The sequence below is a fragment of the Gymnogyps californianus genome, chromosome 2, assembly GCF_018139145.2.
Source record: "Gymnogyps californianus isolate 813 chromosome 2, ASM1813914v2, whole genome shotgun sequence".
NCBI classification, from domain to species: Eukaryota; Metazoa; Chordata; class Aves; order Accipitriformes; family Cathartidae; genus Gymnogyps; species Gymnogyps californianus.
Window position 1 is genome coordinate 36,613,387 of NC_059472.1, and position 22,890 is coordinate 36,636,276.

General features: G+C 39.8%; 2 protein-coding genes across 4 annotated transcripts in view; one reads left to right on the top strand and one right to left on the bottom strand.

Moving 5' to 3' along the window:
* SLCO5A1 (solute carrier organic anion transporter family member 5A1) overlaps positions 1–7,108 on the top strand; it is a 73,689-nt gene extending 66,581 nt beyond the window's left edge. The window contains 3 exon segments of the mRNA XM_050892457.1: positions 2,007–2,248; positions 5,348–5,412; positions 6,663–7,108. Coding sequence (XP_050748414.1) covers positions 2,007–2,248; positions 5,348–5,412; positions 6,663–7,108 — 753 coding nt within the window.
* A 12,658-nt stretch (positions 7,109–19,766) lies between these two features.
* The window catches only part of SULF1 (sulfatase 1), a 103,122-nt gene continuing 99,998 nt past the window's right edge, over positions 19,767–22,890 (bottom strand). For 2 of the 3 annotated variants that reach the window (XM_050892292.1, XM_050892293.1), the window contains one exon: positions 19,767–21,314. In XM_050892292.1, coding sequence (XP_050748249.1) covers positions 20,491–21,314 — 824 coding nt within the window. In that variant the 3' untranslated portion in view covers positions 19,767–20,490. The remainder of the gene's footprint in view (positions 21,315–22,890) is intronic. The other variant, XM_050892294.1, reaches the window with a different exon arrangement.

A 22,890-nucleotide genomic window follows, 5' to 3' on the forward strand; every position in this document is an offset into this window, starting at 1 on the left:
TAACTCAGTAGCTAATGGTGAATAGAATAGGGCTGACATTGGTAGGAAAATGCGTTTCTTCATCAAATAATGCTTTATGTAGGGTACTTTTAAAAACAACAAACGTAAGCTTGTGCCACTGTATAACACACAAAATGTTGCTAACCTATAACATTCAGATTTAAGTTGATAACATATAGTGTTTTCAAAGTTAACCATTTAAAAATTGGAAGTAGGAGAAAAGGATGCCAGTGTACAGTTCATACCTGTTTTTTATATATATTCCTATACTCTAGCATTTCTGTTGTGTCATGGCTGTCTCAGTACACAGACGGTTTCTCTGGTGATGAACCAAGATTGTGTAGTAAAGAGGACTATTTTCTGTAGGATGCCTATTTGGCATTTGCATTTGGAAGCAATAAGGAGATTAAGGTGAGGGACTGTAGGAAGAAAGCAGATACTCGTGATATTAGAGAGTGGAGTGCTGCCTTGGGAAACTGAATTCGGTCATTGCCTTCGTTCCTAAGCGATGTCGGGCAAGTCACTTAAACAAAACTTCTCCCAGTTGGTCATTAATCTTGTTTTCTTCATATTCTGGATGATGGACATGAGCAATAACCAGAAGTGCCATTTGTAAAAGCACTGAGTGCCTAAACCTGTATCTGAAGGAATGAAAGGTTACATTTAGAATATATTAAGTTCTATATAATTGAAAATGATCTGAAAAAAAGGATCCCGATTGTCTCAAATTAGTCACCCACATTTGTGAAACTTTTGGTCTGTTTTAGTTACTTAGCTACAAAACAGAGATATCAACATCAGTGCCTCATCTCATAACTGTTTTGAAGATAAATTACTCCTTTTTGAAAGAGTTAAGCTATAATGGTGAGTGTGATAGAAAAATCCGTATGAAATATGAGTCATTCTGTCTTTGTAGTGGAATGAAAATGGGAGGTAAAATACTGGATAAATTGATGTGTTATTAAGATCTTCAGCTAAATCCCATGGGAAAAAAATGTAAGCCTATGTCATAGCACAAACACATACAAAGGTATACATTAAAGTTGACAAGCAACCATAATTTGGATATATTCTGATGTCCAAGTGCTTAAATTTGCAACCTTAAGAAGGTCTTGTAATATAGCTTCTGTGCATGTGTGGTCCTAGGTTTTATGAATGCAAACATTGAAACCAAAAACTCCTTCCTGTAACATCACGAGTCCTGACCTGTTTCTTCTCTAGCGCCGGAGTATTCTGATCTGCTGCATAACCCTCTGCCATTAGATTAGTTGAAAACAGTAGTAGAATAAATATGACAGGAGGCTATTTCTGATCTAGCTCTTCCTCACCTTGCTCAAATCACGGTCCCCTTTGCCTATGAAATGCCACTTCTTTATTCAGTCTCTGCATCCTAATTTTAGCCTCTTTGTTCATTCAGGAATCCCTCGTGTCCTCCAGTTTCACTGTTTAAGTCTCTGCTTTCCCCTTATTCTCTGATTTTGCTCCTGTCCACTCCACATCTGCATCCAGCTGGAAGGTCCTGGGCTCCAAGCGTTAAGTGCAGCTTGTTGCTCTTTAGCCGAATCTGGGTAGACTTCCATTGAGACGGCAGAAGACATCTCCTGAATATGAAAGTCAACAGCCTGCCAAATTCCAGAATATGCCATTGTCAGTGCTGCTTAAAGAGTGTTTTGTCACAGTTTTTGTAACACAATAGAAACAATCTTTTTCTCCAGCCTCCCTGTCAGAAGTGATTGAATTGTTTCGGCAGAATTTTCCAGAAATATTCCAGAATTTTTTTAAAACTCAGCCTAAATAAAGCAATGGAAAGGCAATCTCATCATGGAGAGTCCTGGCCTGCTTTAAAAATACTTGGAGCGGTAACTTCACTTGTACTTGGGGTAATGATGGTAGAGGCAGAAGATTCCTGATTGAGAAGTACCATGGGACTGTCATACCACGTCTTTGTGCAATGTCTTTCTCGCACGGGTTTTTCATGTGGAAATGTTCTTTTTTGCTCTCCCCAGGTAAGAAATTACACAGAATGTGCCTGTGTCCAGAGTCGCCAGGTGATCACTCCACCGACGGTGGGCCAGCGCAGTCAGCTCCGGCTGGTTATTGTCAAAACCTACCTGAATGAGAACGGCTACGCTGTTTCTGGGAAGTGTGATCGAACCTGCAACACACTTATCCCATTCCTGATATTTCTCTTCATTGTTACACTTATAACAGCATGCGCCCAGCCATCAGCAATCATAGTGACACTCAGGTGAGAACTCAGTTATGGTTTTTTAAGTATTTTTGCTTTGCCCGCTATCACCAGTGCCTGTATCAGAAGAGGCTGGGGCAATGCAGCCAAACTCCTTCAAACTTATGTATCCTTAAAAAGTGAATAGAATAGGGCTGACCTGGATAGGGTGGAACTTGCTTGTATTTCGAACATGTAACATGATAATCCACTTTAGGAAACATGAAGCGCCCAGTGATTTCCAGGCGATATAAAGAGAGAACAAGTAAAAGCATCATGTAAGAAAATGATTACTCCTGAAGAAATTTTCAGCCTTCTTAGAGCAATGGTTTGGATTTTCAAATGTAAATGAAAAAAAGTTAGTATTTAAAATTATCCTTTTCTCTTTCTTAAAATTGTTCATTCCTGCCACATGCCTGTTTTTGAATCTTTCCTTTTTTTCTTCACAAGAATTTTGAACTTGTACTGCAGTAGTGTTGTCACCGTGGTCGTTTAAGGATAGAGAACAACACAGTCTTTGTAGGGAAAGGTAGTGTCATTTATTTGTCCATTTGGAAAAAAGTTCAGGTTTTTGGATTGTCTTTTCCCACCTCTGCCATCTGGTCTGATAAACATTGTCACTCCCTGTAACATCTTTGTCCATTTAAAGTATAGCTTCTGTAAGTGACCTTCAGTCTGATTTTTAAAGAAAAATGAGCTGAAAAAACAGAATATGGTCTACTGCTAAAATAAATTTGTATTTGTGTAATATATGTTGCTGTTGTTAGGAGGAGGAGGAAGAATTAGAGGAAAATGAGATAATTATTTGCTAGGATTTACAAAGCACACCCATAGGTATTGGTTCTACTGGTAACAGAAGAACAAAGAGAATGGTTTAAAGATGTCAGTTTAGTTTGGAATCTGAAGCTTAAGAGCTCTCAGAGTTCAAGAAGTAAGTTCCTTTTGGACAGAGAAGAGCTGGAAGATGGAAAAAATAGAACAGAACAGAACAGAGCAGAATAGAAGAGAAGAGAAGAGAATAGAATAGTTCGGCTGGAAGGGACCTACAATGATTGTCTAGTCCAACTGCCTGACCACTTCAGGGCTGACCAAAAATGAAAGCCTGTTATTACGGGCATTGTCCAAACACTGACAGGCATGGGGCATCGACCACCTCTCTAGGAAGCCTGTTCCAGTGTTTGAGATGCTCTTCAGAAGCACACCCAAAATGATCCAGATGCAAATGGGCATTCAGTCCCTGGGACCAGGTTAGAGCTGATCTGAAGTAAATCCCTACAAAATGTGAAATGCTTGTGCTGTAGATGTCGGGTCCTCAGCACGAGCTGTTTAGCTGTATAAATCTGCTTCTCTTGAGCTGCATTAATTGCTAACACAGAGACACCTTTTGACCTGGTTTTGTGTAAAATCTGTCTCCAAATTGAGCTTTTTTAAACCAGTCTCGGGCCGTTTCTTTCTGTGAGAGTGGTCCTCCCAACCAAGTGGGATTTTCTCCTGGTAGTGTGGTCTTTATATCTTCACTCTTTATATCTTCACTCTTTGTATCTTCACTCTGGTATTCTGAGACTACTGATGTTCTGCTGCTGCTCACAGTTAGCACCCTATAAAAATAATAATGGCAAATCTTTGTAATAGGTCATGGAGCCTTAGAAAACATGAGGCAGATCAGGACTTGGCTTCGCTATCCTTAGGCTCAGCCGTGAGCACAGCTCTGAAACCGTCTGGCAGGCATCTGTGTCTCATCCCCAGCAAGGATGAGCACTCTCTTGCTGTCATTTTCTCAGCTCAAGTGGCTGAGGTTTATGCAGGAGCCTGCTGCTGACACATGGAGGACTGTGCCGTACATATAGTAGAATTTGTCTTCCAGTTTGCTTTTCAAAAAATCTACAAAATGGGTGCAAGGATCACTGTTAGGACTGTGAAGCCAAGCGCTTGGGAGTGGGCACATCAGACTTCCAGTTGCTCATGCAGCCTTAGCTCAACTAGTGTGTCCACAGCACCATTACAAGTCAGAGACTTCTGACCTTACTCCTTCTGTCTGCAGGTTTTCCACCTGTACCATAATAATAATAAAAAACCATTGTCATTGCACTGCAGTTACGCAAAAGTAAACTACAATCAATGAACATTAATATTGCAGTGAGCCTCAGAATAGTGAGGTGCATAAGGGACATCTCCAGCAGGATTTGGTAATGTTCGGTTAAAACAAGGGTGGCCCACACACATGAACAGTGACACCCACTGTCCCAAACCACGTATTGTGCACAGTGCATCGGTCCAAGATTTGTGGCCCAAGTTGGTTCTCCAATTTCTCAATTTCTGAGTGAGTCCTTGACTTCAAAACCTTGATTTTACAGCTGCACCCCTTTGACTGCAGTCTTTTTGTGTGTTTTTATCTTATATTTCAATGTCATTAGAAGCTGCCTATCTCAATTTCAGACCTTTAGGTTAAGATTTAAAAATATTTTTTAAATCAGAAGAAAATCTGTGGTTTATGAAAATTGTCATTGCATTGTGGAATATCATTACTTTGTAGTTAGTCTTTTGAAAGCTTGACATTTTTCCTTTGAAACCAATGGAAGAAATCTTGTATTACTTGTATTGAAAAGGAACAGTGTTTAAAGAGGCTGTTTGGATGTTTCTACTGATATTTTTCCTAAAGTAGCTCCAAAGTGCTTATGCTACGCAGAGATCTGTTAAAATCAGAATCTGAATGCAGCTTTCAGCAACTTAATTCTCCATTAATTTTAATTTATCTGAAAAAGATTAAGAAAATAAAGCAAGACATTATATGAAATAATAGGAAACTATCATGAGAAGCCATAAACATTTTGGATGGATTCTCTAAATTTCCTTAATGGGTTTGGATCAAATTCTTCAGGCCTTACACAGATAAAGAAACGTTAGAAGACATGATTGAGATTTTGATTAAACAAGGGCAGGAGGGGCTGGCTATATTTTTTCCTAGCAATAAGAGTTAACAATATTAGAAGCTAAATGGAAGAAATTTAGACAAAGATTTTTTTATAGCTCAGAAACAAGGCAGGAGGTAGAGCCAGAACATAGCACAATGATTATCTTTTATCACTGTTTCTTTAGAGGAGTTTTCTTTTTGCCTGCTAGGTCTGTGGAAGATGGGGAGCGGCCCTTTGCACTAGGAATGCAGTTTGTTTTATTACGAACTCTTGGTAAGTCTTACAGTTACTCAGCATTTCCATAAAGGCTCACCATGTTCAACTTAAGTGTACCACAAAAGTACTAAAATCCCATAAATCTCCAACTATAATTGCCTGACTAATTGTATTGGGAACCTAAAATTAATAGCTTCTGAAAATGTCGTAGCTGAGAATGTATTTAATTTTCTTTTTTTTTACTGACTTTCTAGAACAACATTTTTGTCCCAGAAAGAGATATTTTTACAGTTTCAAATTTTATTTAAAAATTAATAGTTACTAAGTATTATTTTATATGGATTTTTTCTTTTTTAGAAACAGATTTTTATTGCTTTCAGCAGTAACAATAGCTTTTTGCATTTTTCAAATAAGAAGCAATTGTTACTTAATGTCTATTTTCAAATGTTTCAAAGCAAAAAGGGTACATGTTAAAAGTCTTTATTCCACAAAGTAGTTTCTTTCAAGCTGTTGAACTTCTAAAATCCTGCCTATAAAGAACACTCCAGGTGTTCAGCTACTATGAAACATATTACTAGAGTGAGCAAGGACTGTTCTAAGAGAACAAGAGGAGAAGGCCATATAGTTGCATCTGGAAGTTTTCTTTGAGGAAGGATGTTTCTGACTTGTCTGAAAGGTGTTGTATTTCTGGAGAAAGCAGGAGCATTCAATGGGCTGGCTGCATTTTTAGCAGCCTTAGAAGTTAAGGTCTGTTTCTGAGGAAGATCTATTCAAAAGAAAATTTGCAATTTTAGCGGTCTCACCGCTTCCATCCATGTTCAGTAAGAGAAACATTTTGCGGTCTTTGGGGCTTTTTCTCCTTAATCTAAAGCAGCAACCGCCGCCCTTTTCCAGGTCATGGGCAGTGGATGTTCAGCAAGTAACACTCTGGAGATAACATTGTATTTTGTTCCTCTCCTGTATTTTGTTTCCTGAGAGCAACGTTGGATTTTCTTTTGGGGGACACGTAGTTCAAGAAGACCTGTCATGGGACGGCAGACTGAAGCAGTACCTGTTGTAAGGTGCTGCTGCATTGTCTTCTTTGCTTGAATTCTTTCCTATTTGTGGTATGTTTCATGTGTGGGATAAGTAGAATTGGTGGGAAGATCGGCTGACCAGTTTTCCATATTTTACATTTCATGTGAGAGCTGCGGTGTAGAAATCTCAAAAATTCTCGACCTACCCTGTTTGTCTAAGGCATATAGCTTCTTTAGAAGTTTTCCACTCTATGCTAACACATATTATTTCTGTTGCAATTTTTATTTCAGCTTACATTCCCACCCCAATTTATTTTGGGGCTGTTATTGACACCACGTGCATGCTTTGGCAACAGGATTGTGGCGTACAAGGATCTTGTTGGGAATACGATGTCACCTCGTTTCGTTTTGTCTACTTTGGGTTGGCAGCTGCTCTCAAGTTTGTGGGATTCTTTTTTATTTTCCTGGCCTGGTATTCCATTAAGTGTAAAGAAGAGCAACTGCAGAGACGGAGATGGGGGGCTTCGCCGGTGAACACTGTGAGTGAGATGGTTGGCCAAGATGGACCCCAACAAAACTATGCACGGACTAGATCCTGCCCTACCTTCAGTTCCCGAGGAGACATCAGTGTGGCACAAGGAATGAACTGCGTAGCACAGACATACCCCGGCCCTTTTTCAGAAGCAATAAATTCCTCAAATGAAAATGCATTGGAAGAAGTCACTGCTGAGATATAGACCCCTGGCTTGGTAATGTAATATTTAGTTTTGTTGGTTGACTTAATTACGGCGCCTTGTAAAACACCTGTGCCTTCTATTTTTAATCTAAATGTAACATGTGATAAAACCAACAAAGCTTAATGCAAACAACCATAGTATGTTCCTGAGGGCTGGATACCTCAAACCAACCCAAGTTCTTATTTCTCCCTTCCTGACAATGGAGTTTTAAAAATTGTGTTGGTAATTATTTCAGATGTGTCCATTAAATGTCCATGCTCTGATCTAATATCAATGTAAGGGTGAGGTATTATGAACAGCAGAAGTCAGTGGAAGAGTGACAAAAACTCATATCGTTGATGTCTAGACGTCACAAAAATGCTTAAATGTATCGTCAACTTCATATCTGCAAATTGTATTTTTAAGAGATGAGTAATTACTGTGAGTTCTGCTACAAAGCACAACTGAACTTGTTTAAACTATGCAACTTATTTGGATAATTGTATGTGCAGCAAATTAAGTTTAAAGTTTGCTTTTAAAGACATTACTGCAACTGAATTTGAAAGGGGCTATTTTCAGACATAAGCATTAAATTAAAGAAGAGCATAAGATTTAAAGTACTGTTAATAACATGTTAAGCCATACAAAAGTTATGCATCAGGTAATGTTTGCAAATGTTGAGTCGTAATATCTTTATCCTGTCAAAATGTGCATTAATTTTCATTTGATGGGATGTAGTCATTCTTCACAAAGTACACAGGCTAGGAAAGTATAATGCTTGGAGTAAAAAACTTCAGTATTAATTTATAACAACATTAAGATGTAGGAATCATACACACATACCAGAGCGGATACGTGCATATTTCTGTAACATTATTTGGGTGGCTGTTACTAGCACCAAATCCATACTTTTCCTGAAGAAGAAAATAACCAGTTGTAGCTTGATAGGAAGAGCTTGGCAGTCCTTCAGAAACGCGTGCCAGTCTAGTTCAGCTTCAGTGAAAAAATCTCGAGGGAGAGCTAATGGCCTCGTTTCATGTCTGAGTGGCCGCCTGGGACCCGGCGGGCCCCTCGCAGCCAGCGACGGCGCGGGGTTCGGGCTGGCGCCGCTTGCTGCCGGCTGCAGGAGTGAGCAGAGAGACCCTTCAGGTGGGCTGCAAGCAGCCTGCCCACCACGGTGCCTGGTACAAGGCTTTCCCCTCCACTGCTGGCACCGCCGGGGTCCTGTGCTCCCTGCCACAGAGGACAGCTGGGGAAGGGGTGCCGGCTCAGACCCCGGGTCCCTCTCGTTTCTGCCCCACTTATGCCTCTCCGGCTGCCCAGTGCTGGGCAGGCTGGTGGGACAGGTCTGGAGGTCCCAGTTGTGTGGTTTGTCCCACGCGTGGCTGCCTTTCCTTTTCTCAGCTTCATTGAAAGCTTCTGTGAAGGGAAAGGGCAAGTCATCTCTCCTTTGCCCTTCCAGGGGAAGAGCTAAGAATAGAAATTGTGTGCAAGCGTGGACCCACAGGATGTGATGTGGCCTTTGCTTATTCCAAATTACTGCAGTGCGTTTTCTCCCCAGGAGACGCTGAGACTTTCTAATCAAATGTACTTGGCATTTCATTTCTTGCTCTGGAGGCTTTGTAGTGCCATGCTTATGATGTACTAATGATGTCTCAAAGGGCAAAGAATGATTTCAGGTGGACACTAGGAAGTCAAAGCTGTATTTTGCCCTGCAGGGAAGGTCTTAGAAGTTTAGGAAATTAAAAGCACTCTTTCAAGAGGACTCAGTGATAGTCAGGTTTGGATTGTGCCACGTAGAGAGCTTGCTTGAAAATAAATAGGAAAGAGCAGAACTTCTGCATATTTTTGAACAGCGTTATTCCTGGTTTAATTTTTAATTTATAATATGTAAGTTGATCAGACATTATATGGAACCAAGTCCTTGAAATTAAAGGCAGTACTCTCCTTGGCATCCATTGAGTTGTCCTGGGAAGAGCAGATTTCCATCTTCTCCTTTGCCAGCTGTCTTTCGTCTTCTCCTGGCTCTTCTTGACCAGCACATGGGACTACCCACGGGGCTGGTTCCCCTGCTTGACGTGGTGGCTGCTTCTTTCAGAATGGCTCAGTCCATTTACGTGGCTTGTAATGACTCCCACTTTCTCTGTCTCCAAACTCAGATGGTTCTACCCCAGCCTACAATGTAGAGGAAGATTGTTTTAATCACTTCCTGCTATTCTATACATATTAATAGCTTTTTGGGGTCAAGCCTGAGAATTACTTTCTTCCCTTGTGCAGCCACCAGGTACAATACATCCTCAGTCAGCATGTGCCACCTGAGATGTTAGCTTCTACACTTCTCATCCTGAGGAATAAATTTCCGTGGCTCAAAGGTACTGGGTATATTTTTTTGCCATAGGGGATTAGAATAGATGACAAAAATACCTCCTTTTGCTCCAGTTCAAATGCTTCTTGCACCAAGAAATTCCTGCCATGGCAAAAACTGAGGCAAAGTAGTAGGACAAAGTGTAATTGCAGCCCATCACCCATCCATTTTAATCACTCACCCACTTTAATCAGCACGGGGTGAGGTGAAGAGCGACAATCTTTTCAAATACCTCAGAAACAGAGCATTTAGGGAATTGTAAAAGGCTGGAGATGAATCATCTATCCTGATCTATTCTGTTTCATGCCTCGTGTGCGTTTCTGTTCCATGTGAATAACAAGGGAGAGCAGATTAGGCTTGTAGGATTGTCAGGAGCTGACACTGATGGCAGAGAATGAGAGTGATGATAGAAGTGACACATCTGCAACTGCTGTCGCTTCTGAGCTGATTTCAAGGGAATTCAGAGCTTGTTGGAATGGAGACCACCTGCTTTTTAGGAAAACCTGACACTTCTAAAAACATTAATTTTTTGACATGTTTGAGAAACTGGAATGTAGAGGGAAAGATGTCACTTTGGAAATACTGAAAAAGCCTTGTTTACATACTTTCAATAGCCTTTTAATTGTCCTTTCAAAATTATATGCAAAACATCATAGCATTAAAAATTGTTAGTATTTTTTGATATAGATAATTTTGACAATATGAATATATTTCTACAAAATCACTTAATTAAATCAGCATCCTCTGAAAGAACGAAAACCCAAACTCTAGCCAGTTTTTGATTGATTCCTGACAGAGGCTTTATTGTGAGTAAGCTGTAACAGTCTGAACTAAGCCAATAAAGGCATGCAGGGGAAACACATTAACTTCCTAGAGAAGTCAATTCTAACATTGACAACATTGACTGAAATATGGACTGAGACCTGTTGAACAAACACTATTTTCTGAGGTTGTCATTGCTGAAGGAAGCAGAATCACCAGAGAAATTATGTGCATCCCTAGCAGTAGTCATGATCGACGTGTGGTGTTAAACCAACGCACAAGAAGAAAAAAGGAGCTTTATCTATCACCCAGTGAAGATGGCCATGCTGTCTTCCTGCTGTGAAATCCTCTGACCATAGAATATAAAATTCCATTAACTTGTAATTTCTACCACCTTCCCTCTCTACCCCCAAACACTGAAGTCTGGTTAGCAGCGAGCACAAGAAAAGGTAAAGCAAGGGTCCTGTTCATGCATAGGCTGCTGTTGGTAGCAAACCCAAGTCATCTACTTGCAGTTAACCAGCCAAGGATAATATGGAGCAACGACAACCCACAATTAACTACAAGTCCGCAAAGTGCCATGATACCATCACAAGGACAGACTAATTTCATCTTACACCACTTATTCCTGATTTAGAGTGAGGAACACGAGAGGAGAAGTAACCCAATATATGGACTTGACTGAACAGGTAATCCTCCCTGCTTAGCCTCCGATTCATCCTTGTTTCCTCAAAAAGGGGAAGACTTCAGAAAGGGTGTAGCTGTGGCCTTGGGTGCTTATGAGCATAGCACCCTCAGGAGATGGTTCGTAGAGCTTTCGAGGGCTGTGGTCTTGGCTGGAATATCTGGAGAGTGGGACACGCTATCTTTCTAATTCTAGGCAAAAGCCCTGTGGTTTTGGTCCCCCTTTTTCCTCATGAGCATACTGGATATAATGTGGTATAATTTGGAACTGGTGGCATTTTATATCCTTTCAGTACAGTGTGAGAAGCTGCAAGAAAAGTGTTGAATATTATGGTGCAATTTGTATTTAATTGGAAACTTTCAGTTCTTTGACCAGCCATTGTATCTTTAAAAGTGCGTGTAGTAACATGCAGTTCCTCAGAACTTGCTGTTCTGTTAGTGAAGTAGGGGCACAGATCTCCTCCTAGGTATTAGAAATGTAACTCTGAAAGTCCGTAAATTAGTTACAAACACTTGAGTGTAGTGTTTTCAAAAATACGTTTTCTTTTTGTTAAATATAGCTTATTAATTTGTAGCATTAACTGTTCATTCATTATGTCTCTGATCCAGCAGAACACTTAAATATGTGTGTAAGTTTATATACTTAAGTAATGCACTTAAAAATAATGCATGTATGTAAGTATTGGACTGAATCCCATCTGCATTCAAAAAGGAGTTCCTTCACCCAAAGAGTAATTTCCATACTGAGTTTTTTTCCCCGTGGATTCAGTGATCATTGTAACCAGAATAGCACAAAGTAGCACTCGAGTACTCCCCTGTGGCATTCACGTGTGGCTACTTATATATCTGGCAATGGAGGAAAGCTTTTATTTTCAAATAGAATTCCAATTCAAAGTCTTTTGTGGACATGCTCAAAGATACATTCTAGCTCTTCCTGCCATTCACTTATTTTATGAATTTCTGGCTGAAAATCCGTGCGTTGTGTGGGGAGATAGATTAAATAAGGACATCTTTCTGATCTTAAAGCCAATGAAATTGCTCAAGTAATGCTGTAGGTTGGGATTGTGCCCTTTCACAGAATTTGGACATCAAGGTTCAGATGACAAATTTTCAGTATCCCGCACAAACAGAGCAGAGCACTGCCTGCTTTATGTAACTCCAGACAGCATGGCTGGGAGACGGGTCAGCACCTTCTGTTCTGTTCTTGCGGGTTTTCCCCCCAAATGCCTGAATTATTGCTGCCTTACTACACTTCCTGTGTGTGTAATACCACAGCTCTTCGTGGTGTTATGTTGACATAAAACTGATGATAAATAGGTCCAAAGTGTCTTACTGCTATTTTGGAGCCAGATTCTCAGCCTCGTCAGTCCGATGATGAGGCTGAAGAACTGGGCCAGTACCTTGGGTTGGACGTTAACAAGCTGGCGCTTTAGCAAGCGTCTGTGAACTAAGTGATATCAAGTGCTTGTTTAGCTTTTGTACCGTGTTCACTGGTTACTACTACTGTTTTTGGAGATCAAAGGCAAAATATTTCTTAAACAAGTTTATCTTTTTCTGTTTTCTCAATAATGTGTCTTTTATAACAGCATAGGAGATGCCATGCTGCATGCTGCAGTGTCTGGGTTTCCCCAGCTGAAGCCATCGAGCTGTGGTTGCTTTCCAGGGGCATAAAACACCTGGTAACAGAGATTTACCTGGACTGCAATCTGAATCGGCATTGCTTTGGGCAGAGTGTTTGCCCCTTGTAGATTAAACCTGTATTAACACATTTCAGGTTCTTCACATATTGGACTTGGATTTTATAGACATTTTTATCCTTTAGAGTGCTTAGAAGATGGACAGTCGACATCATGGTGGTAGATGCATTCTTTGGTATAGAATTAGGGCTTTCTTTTTTTCTTACAACATTTTACAAATAACAATTCAAAAAGGTTACACGTAAACACTGTCACAGAGTAACGATGCGTGGCCTTCAGCATGGGGACTAGGTCTGGCCAGGGTTCACGTGATTTGTCTTCTTCACACTGAATATCACTAATGCATGTTATTATGTGGCCAAAGGTTTGAAAGCCTACCTGATCCTCAGGAAGGAAATTTTCCCTATGCTTTCCACAGAATATGTTACATAAATTAAGAAGGACAGCTAACACTATCCATATCCCATAGCCGTATCCATCACATTAACTACAGTTAATAACTGTAGTTTTTAGCAATGCCCCCCCAGTCCTTCAGGTAAGCTATTTTCTTTTGACTTAATATAGCCTTTTAAACACAGATGTAGCTCTGTAAGTTCAAAGTAGCTCCAAACTTTTCTTGGTTTCAAGTGTTATGAAATAGATGCTTATTTATTCAGGTTCCATTCTACTCATCTAATTATTACATTATCTGTTGTGTGTACTGTATTTTCTTATTTTTTCTATCTCAAACCAGTTGTCACAATGTTATCCTGTAACATTTTGTTCATGGTACAGAATAGGTGAAAAGCTGTGGAATTCATGAAGGGCTACAAAAAGCATCCAAAACATTGTTCACCTTGAAGAAGGGTGAGACAACTTGATAATCTTTGGACAAATGACTAAACAACACTGTGGTGCTAATAGGTACTGAAGTATTTTATGATGTATTCACTATGACTTAAACGACATATTGAAGGCATGTCAATGATGCGACCGCATGTGTTTTTGTTCTTAAAGTCTGGACTATTCCAGCAAGGACAGTGTTTGTAATTCCTGGTGGGCCAACTCCTACCTAGCTCTTCTGTGGGAAAGTCATTTCAGGAGGCGGTATAGGATTTGGCCCAGCGCTAACAGCTGAGGTAAAAGCTATACAGACCACAGAAATCTCATGTAGGATGTATTCATCCTGCTGTACCATGTCACTTGATTTGGTGGCTTTGCTTAAGCAGAGGCTGAAAATAAATTCCATAGTAATGACAAGAAACACTGGGCTAAATTCTGGGACCCCTTAACCAAGCAACATTAATAAGCATTTGAATTAAATTGAGGATTCAGATCCAAATATTAATGTTCTTCCATGGAATACCAGAAAGAGAGAGGTAGAATAAGAGCAAATTCTACCTCTAGGAATGGAAAAAGGCCAAATCTGGTCAACTTTAAAGTGAGCTACAATTTGAAACAGAGAGTTTTGGTTTTAAAATCCTGAAGACAAAATTTTTCCCTTCCATTTTGAATTCTGAAAGGTAATTATTTTGTGTTACTGTGCCTGGACTGCTCATGCAGAGGAGGCGTCTGTATCCTAAATAGTGCTAAGAGGTACACCTCCAACTGACAGGTCAGAAATTTTACCTCTGTAACAAACTCCATATTTGAAAACATGGAGGGAAATTTCAAAACAAAAAAAATGCACAAAATCATCCGGAACTGAGTTTCGGTACCAAAAAAAAAAAAAAGAACTTGGAGTCAGTGAGATCCATGGTTGAGTGAAGGCTTTCCTCAAAGAAGACCTGCTCTTTTCCCCAGTTGAGCAATCGGGAGTTTTGCCCTTAGCTGCAGTGCATACCTCTACCAAATGATTTAAGCAGAACAGCAACAGTCTGGGTAGTATGTTAGGAGCATGGAGTGGGCACACTGCCTGTAACTGTTTAGTTTTTAAAAAACTCATTATTAAGCAAATGTGTAGAGTATTAAGGAAATTTGTAGAGTATGTCTGACCGTATGAGTGTGTGGGTGCTGTGCTGTGGTAAAAAGAGACTAATTGGTTTATGCGGTTTGTTTTGCATACTTTAGGCTCCTGTATGGGGTTTTTTTAATTGATATTTATTTCTCAGCAGAGCTTAGAATAATTTTAAAGCTGTGTAACACATCATTTAATGAAATCTATTGTCGGCATCTGTTGTAAACATGTGTTTACAAAACAAACTCTTGAATACTTGATATTTGGAAATAAAAAATAGCATATCAAGTGTGTTTTATTTCTAACAAAAAAAAAGCGACAAAAAAGGTATGTGGGTTGCTGTGCAATCATTCTGGATCAGGTGATGAATTATTTCATCTTTTAGTGCATATTCAAACAAAACCAAATCTTTCCACTGAATTCAGTGACCGCCGAATCACAACCAAGTATTGATCGTGCAGAAATAAAATGTAAAATTCCACCATTTCCTCTAGCACTAAATTTGATTGGTATTAGTTTTATGCTAAGAAATACAAATTTGTTTGAAGTAGATATTGACAGTTGGAAAAAACACATCGGGTACAAGTCTATGTGCATCTACGCTGCTCAATAAAAGAAGGCCAGGGCATGAACCCAAGGACTGGACTGCTGATGTCCACACTGCTTAGTGCTTAGTTCACTCCTTGGCTCTGATTTGGACCATGTCAACAAACTACCTCCATGTAGTTTGTGAAGAATGGCTATGCCACAGAGACCTACCACGTCAGAAGTGGCTGAGCCAGGTTTGGTTCCCCCCATTCCTGCAGCCCCCTAAAACCACAGGCTGTGTGCATCAGGGACCCCCGTGTCTTCATGCAACACCACAGGGGCTGCATTAGACACCGCAGTACCATGCCGTAAGAGCTCTAGTGGTTGCAACACAGGCCTTGTATTACCACAGACATTTAAAAATGAAAACAAATGGAAATTATATTTTGGGTCCACAGGAACATCAGCACAGAGCCAAGGGGAGACCGAGGGCTAAGTGCTACATAATGTGGATGGGGCCAGCCTGGTCTAGCAGTGTGGATGTGACCTTGTTTGTACAATTTGGTTTTGGAGCTAGGTTTTCTACTCTCTGGACTCACTTTAATTTAAAAGTATAGGTGTATCCATGGATGGAAATTCTGTCCCAAGGCAGCCTGGTCTTTCAAGATCAAATGAACAGCAGATTGAAGTTGAATATATTTTTCTAGACATGTTTCATTACTGAGCCTTTATACTCCAAGTGTTTTGACCTGTAGTGCATGTTTCATGGCTGGATGAGCTGTGGCTTGTTTCTATGAAACTTCCTCACTGCTTGGTGTACTGTGACTACTACAAGCCCCCACACCCCAGCAATGACCAAACAAAACTTTGCTGCCACAGAGCAGCTGCATTCACATTGATTCAGGACATGGCTTGTCTTTCTGAGGTATCTAAGTGCATTTGGTTTCAGACCACAGTCAGAAACTGCAGTGGTGTGCACAGCACCTACCAGATTCAAGCCCTCAGCCAGCAGCACAGCTTCAGCTGATGTGCGCAACGAGGGAGGAGATACTGTTTCATGGACGGCAGAGAAATCTATGGGGTCCAGATCCTGTCTGACTTCCAAGTTCAAAGTAAGACTTACCGTTTTCATTTCCAATACATATAACCACACAAAAAAGCATCTTGGAGATCCCCCTGAATGTCACCAGTGTCCAAGACTAGAACTGTTAAACCAAGGAATGTGCTGTGGATTAAATTATCATCAGTAGATTTCTAGCACATCAAGGGTATCGTTGCTAGTTGAAAACTGAATAAATGAGCTACCTTGGCAGGGGTTGGAAGCACAGCAGGGTGGTGCAGGGGGCCAAGGAGAGGCACTGTTGTGTGGCTCTGCGCTGACATCTGCTGCCAGAGTGGGAGTAAAATTACCCCAGGCAGCTCCAAGGTGGCTCAAGGCTGCGACTGCATCCCTTCAGGTGCAACATATGTTTTTGAAATTACTCTCCAGCTTGTACCCCACTTACTGCACATCAGTTCTCACTGAAAAATAGTGTCAGAGCACACCAACTGGATTGCTTTTTGCTGAAACTTAAGGGAGGAAGTTTTATTACAGCATCAGACCTAGTGGGCACCAGCCACCCACGGGTGCTCAGGCCTCGAGACTAGTCCTGAGCAGATCCTCCCTGAACAGGGCTGTTGCAGCTCTTGGCTTCTCAGCCCTGAATGTTTTACACACAGATCCTCTCCCACTGTGCCTGCATGACTTCCAACATAGACAGCTGCAGACATCCAAAGGGATTTTGGTGGGGAGAGTGGGGGTGGTCTATGCCCAGACCTGCACTCTGAAAAAAACTTCACTCGACTGTCACATAAACCTAGAGGTGGCTGAACTCCAGAATGATGCTATGATCCAAATGGTTTTTTTTATAGCTGTTTGTGTGCATTAACATCTCAGGAACAACAGGATGTACCTACCCATAACTGCAACTAAAAGTCATGTCTGAAGTTCTGGAAATGAAGCATTACCCATCTTTGCTTTTCTTGAGGGCTTTCAGTTGGTAGGAGGTCTCAGAAAGTGTCTCACAGTCCAAGGGTGTGAGGGCAGTACTGGTTGCCGCCTTCTAAATCCCAGAAGGAACATTTCACATAACGTTGGCATCTCCCAGAGATGTGCAAGCCTTAAAGTTATTCCTGTCCAGCTCCAGGCCCTCTTCAGAAAGTAAATAACTCTGTACTGCCTTTCAAAATAGACACACCTACAACTACTTTGCAGATCAGAAAAAGCCAAGAAGGTCCTCCTCTCGGCCCTCCCCTTGCCTGCTGTGAGGAGCGCTTGCCGATGAAGTCAGATTTAGACGTTTGTTGTCTTCCTGAGCCTGCAACTGCCTGATGCCTGTAAGAGCTTCCTGACAGTCACACCATGTGCTGCCCATGGACTCGACTGCCTCAGCTACGGGACAAGAAGTACTGTACAGAAAGAAATGCAAAATGTGTTGGGATAACAGCACACTGCTTAGGACACCTACTTGGGGATATGACAGCTTTTGGCCTCTTTCTTTTGGTCTGGTTTTATATTCGATGCATGTTGCCAGAGAGCAAGGATCAGAGCTCATTGCTGTGTGTACCTCTTAGCTACAGAAAGAGTCTCCTTTGTATTTTTTTTCCTCCACACTCCTATAAAAGAGCTATAAAAAGAAGATAGGGCGCTGTCTAAGCTTCTGATGATAGTTTAGAAGACAGGGCACTGTCCTGGTAGAAGGAAGGTTGACCACTTTCAAGCTGAGGAAGATGCGATCTCTTCCATTTCCAAAGTACTTTAACGTAAGAAGGAAGGACAAGTGGGGTGAATGTGTGGACCACACTATTGCACCATTCCCTTCTCTATCTCTACCCATGTGTTAAGAGAGAAGAAAGCATCTTGCTTGTTTCTTTCAAAGAAATGCACTTTCAAACAATGGTGGGCACATGGCTGGTACTGGATAATTCCTTGCACGAAGATATGAGAGGTAATTGTATGGGACCTTGCTTCAACCTGCCTTTGTCCTTAAAGTTCTCCCAAATTTGCTGGCTCAGCCTGCTCGGCACCCCGTTTTGAAATACATCCTGTGTTTGCCACTGTGCTTTCCAGGGGTAGACATCTCTCAGGGGTCTATCTAGCATTGCAACGACTGATTTTGAACATTTAGGTTAACGATTGATCCCCTTTCCTGATTCCCACAAATATCCCCTGTAACTTCACGTCTGCAGGAGCATCAGTGTCTGAGGACTGTGTAGAAGAAAGAAGAGTTCAAGAAGCATAGCTTCAGAGGCTGATTTTAGCTATGAAGCTAATCTTATTCACAGGCCACTGAACAAACATAGAGTGCAAGTAAGAGAGTTGTTTACCTTGAAACCTAAATTCCCTTTTGTGACGACTCTTGTGCAAGGAGACACCCTCCTGACTAGAGATCTGTGGTCCACTCTCGTTAAGCCCTGTGTGTCTGGTCTGCTGCGCTTTGCTGTCACAGGGAGAGCTCTGCAGGGAGGAGGGAAAGCGGCAAAGCAGGGGGTGGCACCGTGTAACATACTGCTTTACTTCTGGGAACCGCTGGTTGTACAGCTCCGTGCATCGATTTCAAGGAAGAAAGGATCAGATGAACTGGGAATTAAAAAAAAAAATTCACAGCATGTCTTAAACAAAAAATATATATTATACATATCTCCAGGAATAATTTATAACTAACAGAATGTAGTGTGTTATTTCGTTACCCATTGCTTTAAATGTGGATGGATTCTTAAAACTGAAACTGTTAACATATTTTTAAAATAAATCTTAATTAGGAGGAAAACTGGATCATCTGGACTTCTCTGAAGCAGGTAAAGTAAAACACTTTTTATTTCAAGAAATATTGCTTCTAGACTTTCCCGAAGCCAGAATTGTACTATAAAAGTATCACAGAAATATTATACAAGATTTAAAAACACAGTCTGTATCCTAGTAACTTAAAATCTATGTACAAATAGCATCATTCATGACCATAAATACGTTTTTCTATCAATCAGCCCATGACACATACATCAGATAGAGCTAGTAATTTTAACATATGTACAGAGTCCATCAAAAAGACTGCTTCTTAAAATTGTTAAAATCCTACTAAAAGAATCTCCTTTTTAAAAAGTTTCAACTTAAAATACAATGCAATGAATGTAAGTTTAATCTGCAGTGCCTGCAATAGCCAAAAAATACTCACTACACTAAATAACATGTAACAGATAGGAAACACACCCGTGAATTGGACACTATGGAATTACATCTGTTTGAGGTAATTCTTTTTTGTTGTTGTTGTGCTAATTATTTAGAAATTTACAAAAAAGCAAGGGAAGATATTATGTTTCGAGTAATACAGATTTTCAAAGTCATTTTTGTATTATACTTTATAAAATTTAAAGTTTGGTAAAGTTCAAGAAAAAATTTAGAATACAACAACAAAAATTATCTAAACTACTATTTTTTACCTCATGTGCCTTTTGTATCTAAAATAATGTAAATCTAACGTGATTTTATCATTCCCTTTAATGCCTGTTCAAAACAGAAAGAATTTAAATCTCAAAATGATAATAATGCTTTCAAGAAATTGTTCAGGATAATAAAAATGAGATGTGGTGACAAAAGCATATATGTATTGATGTAAACCTTTCTACCAGTATCAGCAAAAAAAAAAAAAAAAGTCAAAAAACCTAATGGATTTTTAATACTGACAATATCAACATGTAGGGAAACAATCCAATTTAAACAACTCCTCCTACAGTTAACAATCATTAGCCATACCTTTCTGAGAGTAAATTTAATTAAATCAAAGTAACAAAAACATGCAATATTTTTGCTAAAATAATATTCAAAGTGTCTGTTTCCACAATCCATGCTGATTACCTCTTTCCTGTCAATCTATTTATTGGTTTCACAATTACATGAGACAATAAGCAAACTAAGAACATGTAAGGTATTAGATTCATAAATGGTATGGCATACAGATTTTAAAAGTGCATTTTACTCAAAAGCGTGACATTAGGGATTTCCAGTGGTTAAAATAATTTAAGAAAAAGACATTATGCAGACAGATTGGGTGGACTGAAACATTCATTCATGGTGGGATCAATTGGAAATAGAGAAAGTAACTTGAACACCTTCTTCAAAGAAGTAATTTTAGCTTTCGGAGAATGTGCTACTGCATTTAAAAGTTAACACTGTTTCTTTTCATTAAAAACTGGAAATCTTGCTTCCCAGTGGGGAGAATTACTATGAAAGTATGTGTGTGTGAATAAAAAAAATGCACACAGACAAATACTGACCTGGGCTCAATTTAGCTGCAAAACGGATCTACAATAAACATGGAATGTCAGTTGTCATGATTACCTTTATTAGTTTGCTAATAAGAAAAAGGAGAACTTATTTAATGGTTTACAACTTGATCTAATCCAAGGAGAGTGGAGCTGAGGCACTGCCTTCTACATTTAGGATTTGTGAAGTTTCCCCCGCAAGACTCTGTTCCGTTTTTTTCAAGAAAGTTCCTGTTTTCTGGGTACCGATAGATGAATCCATAATGGATACGTTTACAGCCTGATGAACGAGGGATTCATCGGACCTCACGGGAAGATACATTTGATCTTCAAATATATCTTCTACAGCATCACTGTCCTGATGAGTGTCTTTTTGAGGAATGCTGATGGGTTGTAACAGGAAGCTATGCCGTGACTCCAACTCTATGAAACCGTTTCCACTGAAATCCGTATCAAAACGGTCCAATTCTTTATCCTCCATCCATTTTTCAGCTTGATGATTATTTCTCCAGTGTACGTCATTCAAACTACTTTTCTCAGGAATATCATTGTTTAATTCAAGTTTCCTCTCCTGACTTAAATTCACTGTGCTCAAAGCGAGGGCTGCAAAGTCCGTAGGCACAATAAGCTGCACCTCTTTTGCAGGCAGGCCGCTTGATTCTTCAGCAGAAGTCATTTCCACCAAGGTAAACGGTGTGGATGATTCATCCCCGTCCCCGTCACTTCGAGCAGTGTTAGCCTTGTCTGTTTTATTTTGCTGGTAGTAACTGTTCAGCAGTGCAAACATTCTATCTACATCCTTCAAGTAATTAGTCCAGTCAGCCAGACTAAGTCTATAGTTGTATCTGTATTCATATACACTTTCATTCACACTGTACAAGTCTTCCAGTCCTTGCCAGTCGATGTCGCCAGTGAAATTGGGCAGGTTAGCCTTCCCATCCATCCCATAACTGTCCTCTGTTGAAAGAAAGAATAAAGCCTAATGGTGAACATCAGCTTAAAAGTGCAAGCAAAGCTTCCACATGTGTTTCTACTCCAATTTGCTTGAAAGCACCACTATTCATAACGTATGTAGCTCAAAATGTAAGACACTCCATATCTTCTGTCATCATATTAATGATTCTTAAAACACACCAAGAAACTCCCTGTCTTCTGCTACATCCTTGGACTGAGTAAAAAAGAGGAAAATCTGGTCTAATGGGACGTTGTGGTGACAGAGATAAATCTTTCCTCTGATATTTCAAGGCAGGAAAGGTGCTTCAATACACGAATAATCCATTTGCCTTTCCTGAACACTCCACCAAAATATGGAATAAACAACAGTTAAGTATAAAAGATGGGACTGACTCTGAAAGCCATTAGTGACCTGAACTTCAACAACACCCACAGGAATTTGGTGTCTGGGTAGCTCAAGACGTATGGTCTACAAACCAACCAGCCACATTTTATTTAATAAATGATAGCCAAAGGTAGTATTTTATTTACTTTGTAAACATTCATTTTAATTTACATGTAGCAATTAGGAGAAATAAAAGCTGTAAAAACTTGGTGTGAATTAATTTATAGGACTGCACGATTCTGTAAAATAGTGTTAAAATATACATAGATCTAGAACATGCTAAAGGTTTTCTTTTTTTTTTAATTAAAAAAAAGGTTTCAAAGAAAATGTTTAACAGCTTTATCAAATAATGTTTGAACAAAGCACATACAGGAGTCTATAAGTAGCAATGGAGCTGCATTTATATTGATCACAGCCAGAAAAAACAAAGACATGAAGGAAACCCATTTCCAAAAGATTTTTAAAAGTCACTACAGTGACTATAGTGACCCAGATTATCAAATGTAGTGTAAATTTCAGTTATATTGACTGAACACCACTATTTCATTTAATTCACTGTGCAGACTCTGTTCAGTCCAAACAAAGTGGACTACAAGGAAAAACTAATCAGGTGATGCAAAAGCCTGTCAGGGAAAGTGGCAAATTTATCCTTACAAATTATGTTGTAGGCAATATTTAGTAAACAGTTCACTGAGATGACTTATTCTCTTTCTGAAAATTATACAGACAGGTAGGCTAGTAGTAATTACCTTGGAAGTTCAAGTGGCTATAGTCCAACAGTGTGAACTGAGCACAAATATTTATCTATATTGAGCCCTTCATCCCTACAGCGGGTTCTTGGCATCTCCATTAATTTGTTTGCGTTTTAACTTGGCCTTTCTCATTGTTCAAGTAAAACAGAAGACACAACTTGTATCTATCATAGCTTATATTCTTTGCTTCTTTACTAGCTTGGGATTTCACAGTGGAAAGAATTTCTCCACTATTTAGTCCATCATATGGAAAGTCAGAAAAATACCATTATGGTCAGAAAAAACCTTGAGATTTTCTTATGATGAGGGGCCTTATTCTGCACCAAAGGGAGACCACTTTCCTTACTTGGAAACACCTGAGTCTTTGATCTTAATTGATATTTCTTCACTTAATACAACAGCTGTAAATATTTTACAATGTAAAATCTACATATCTTATTTT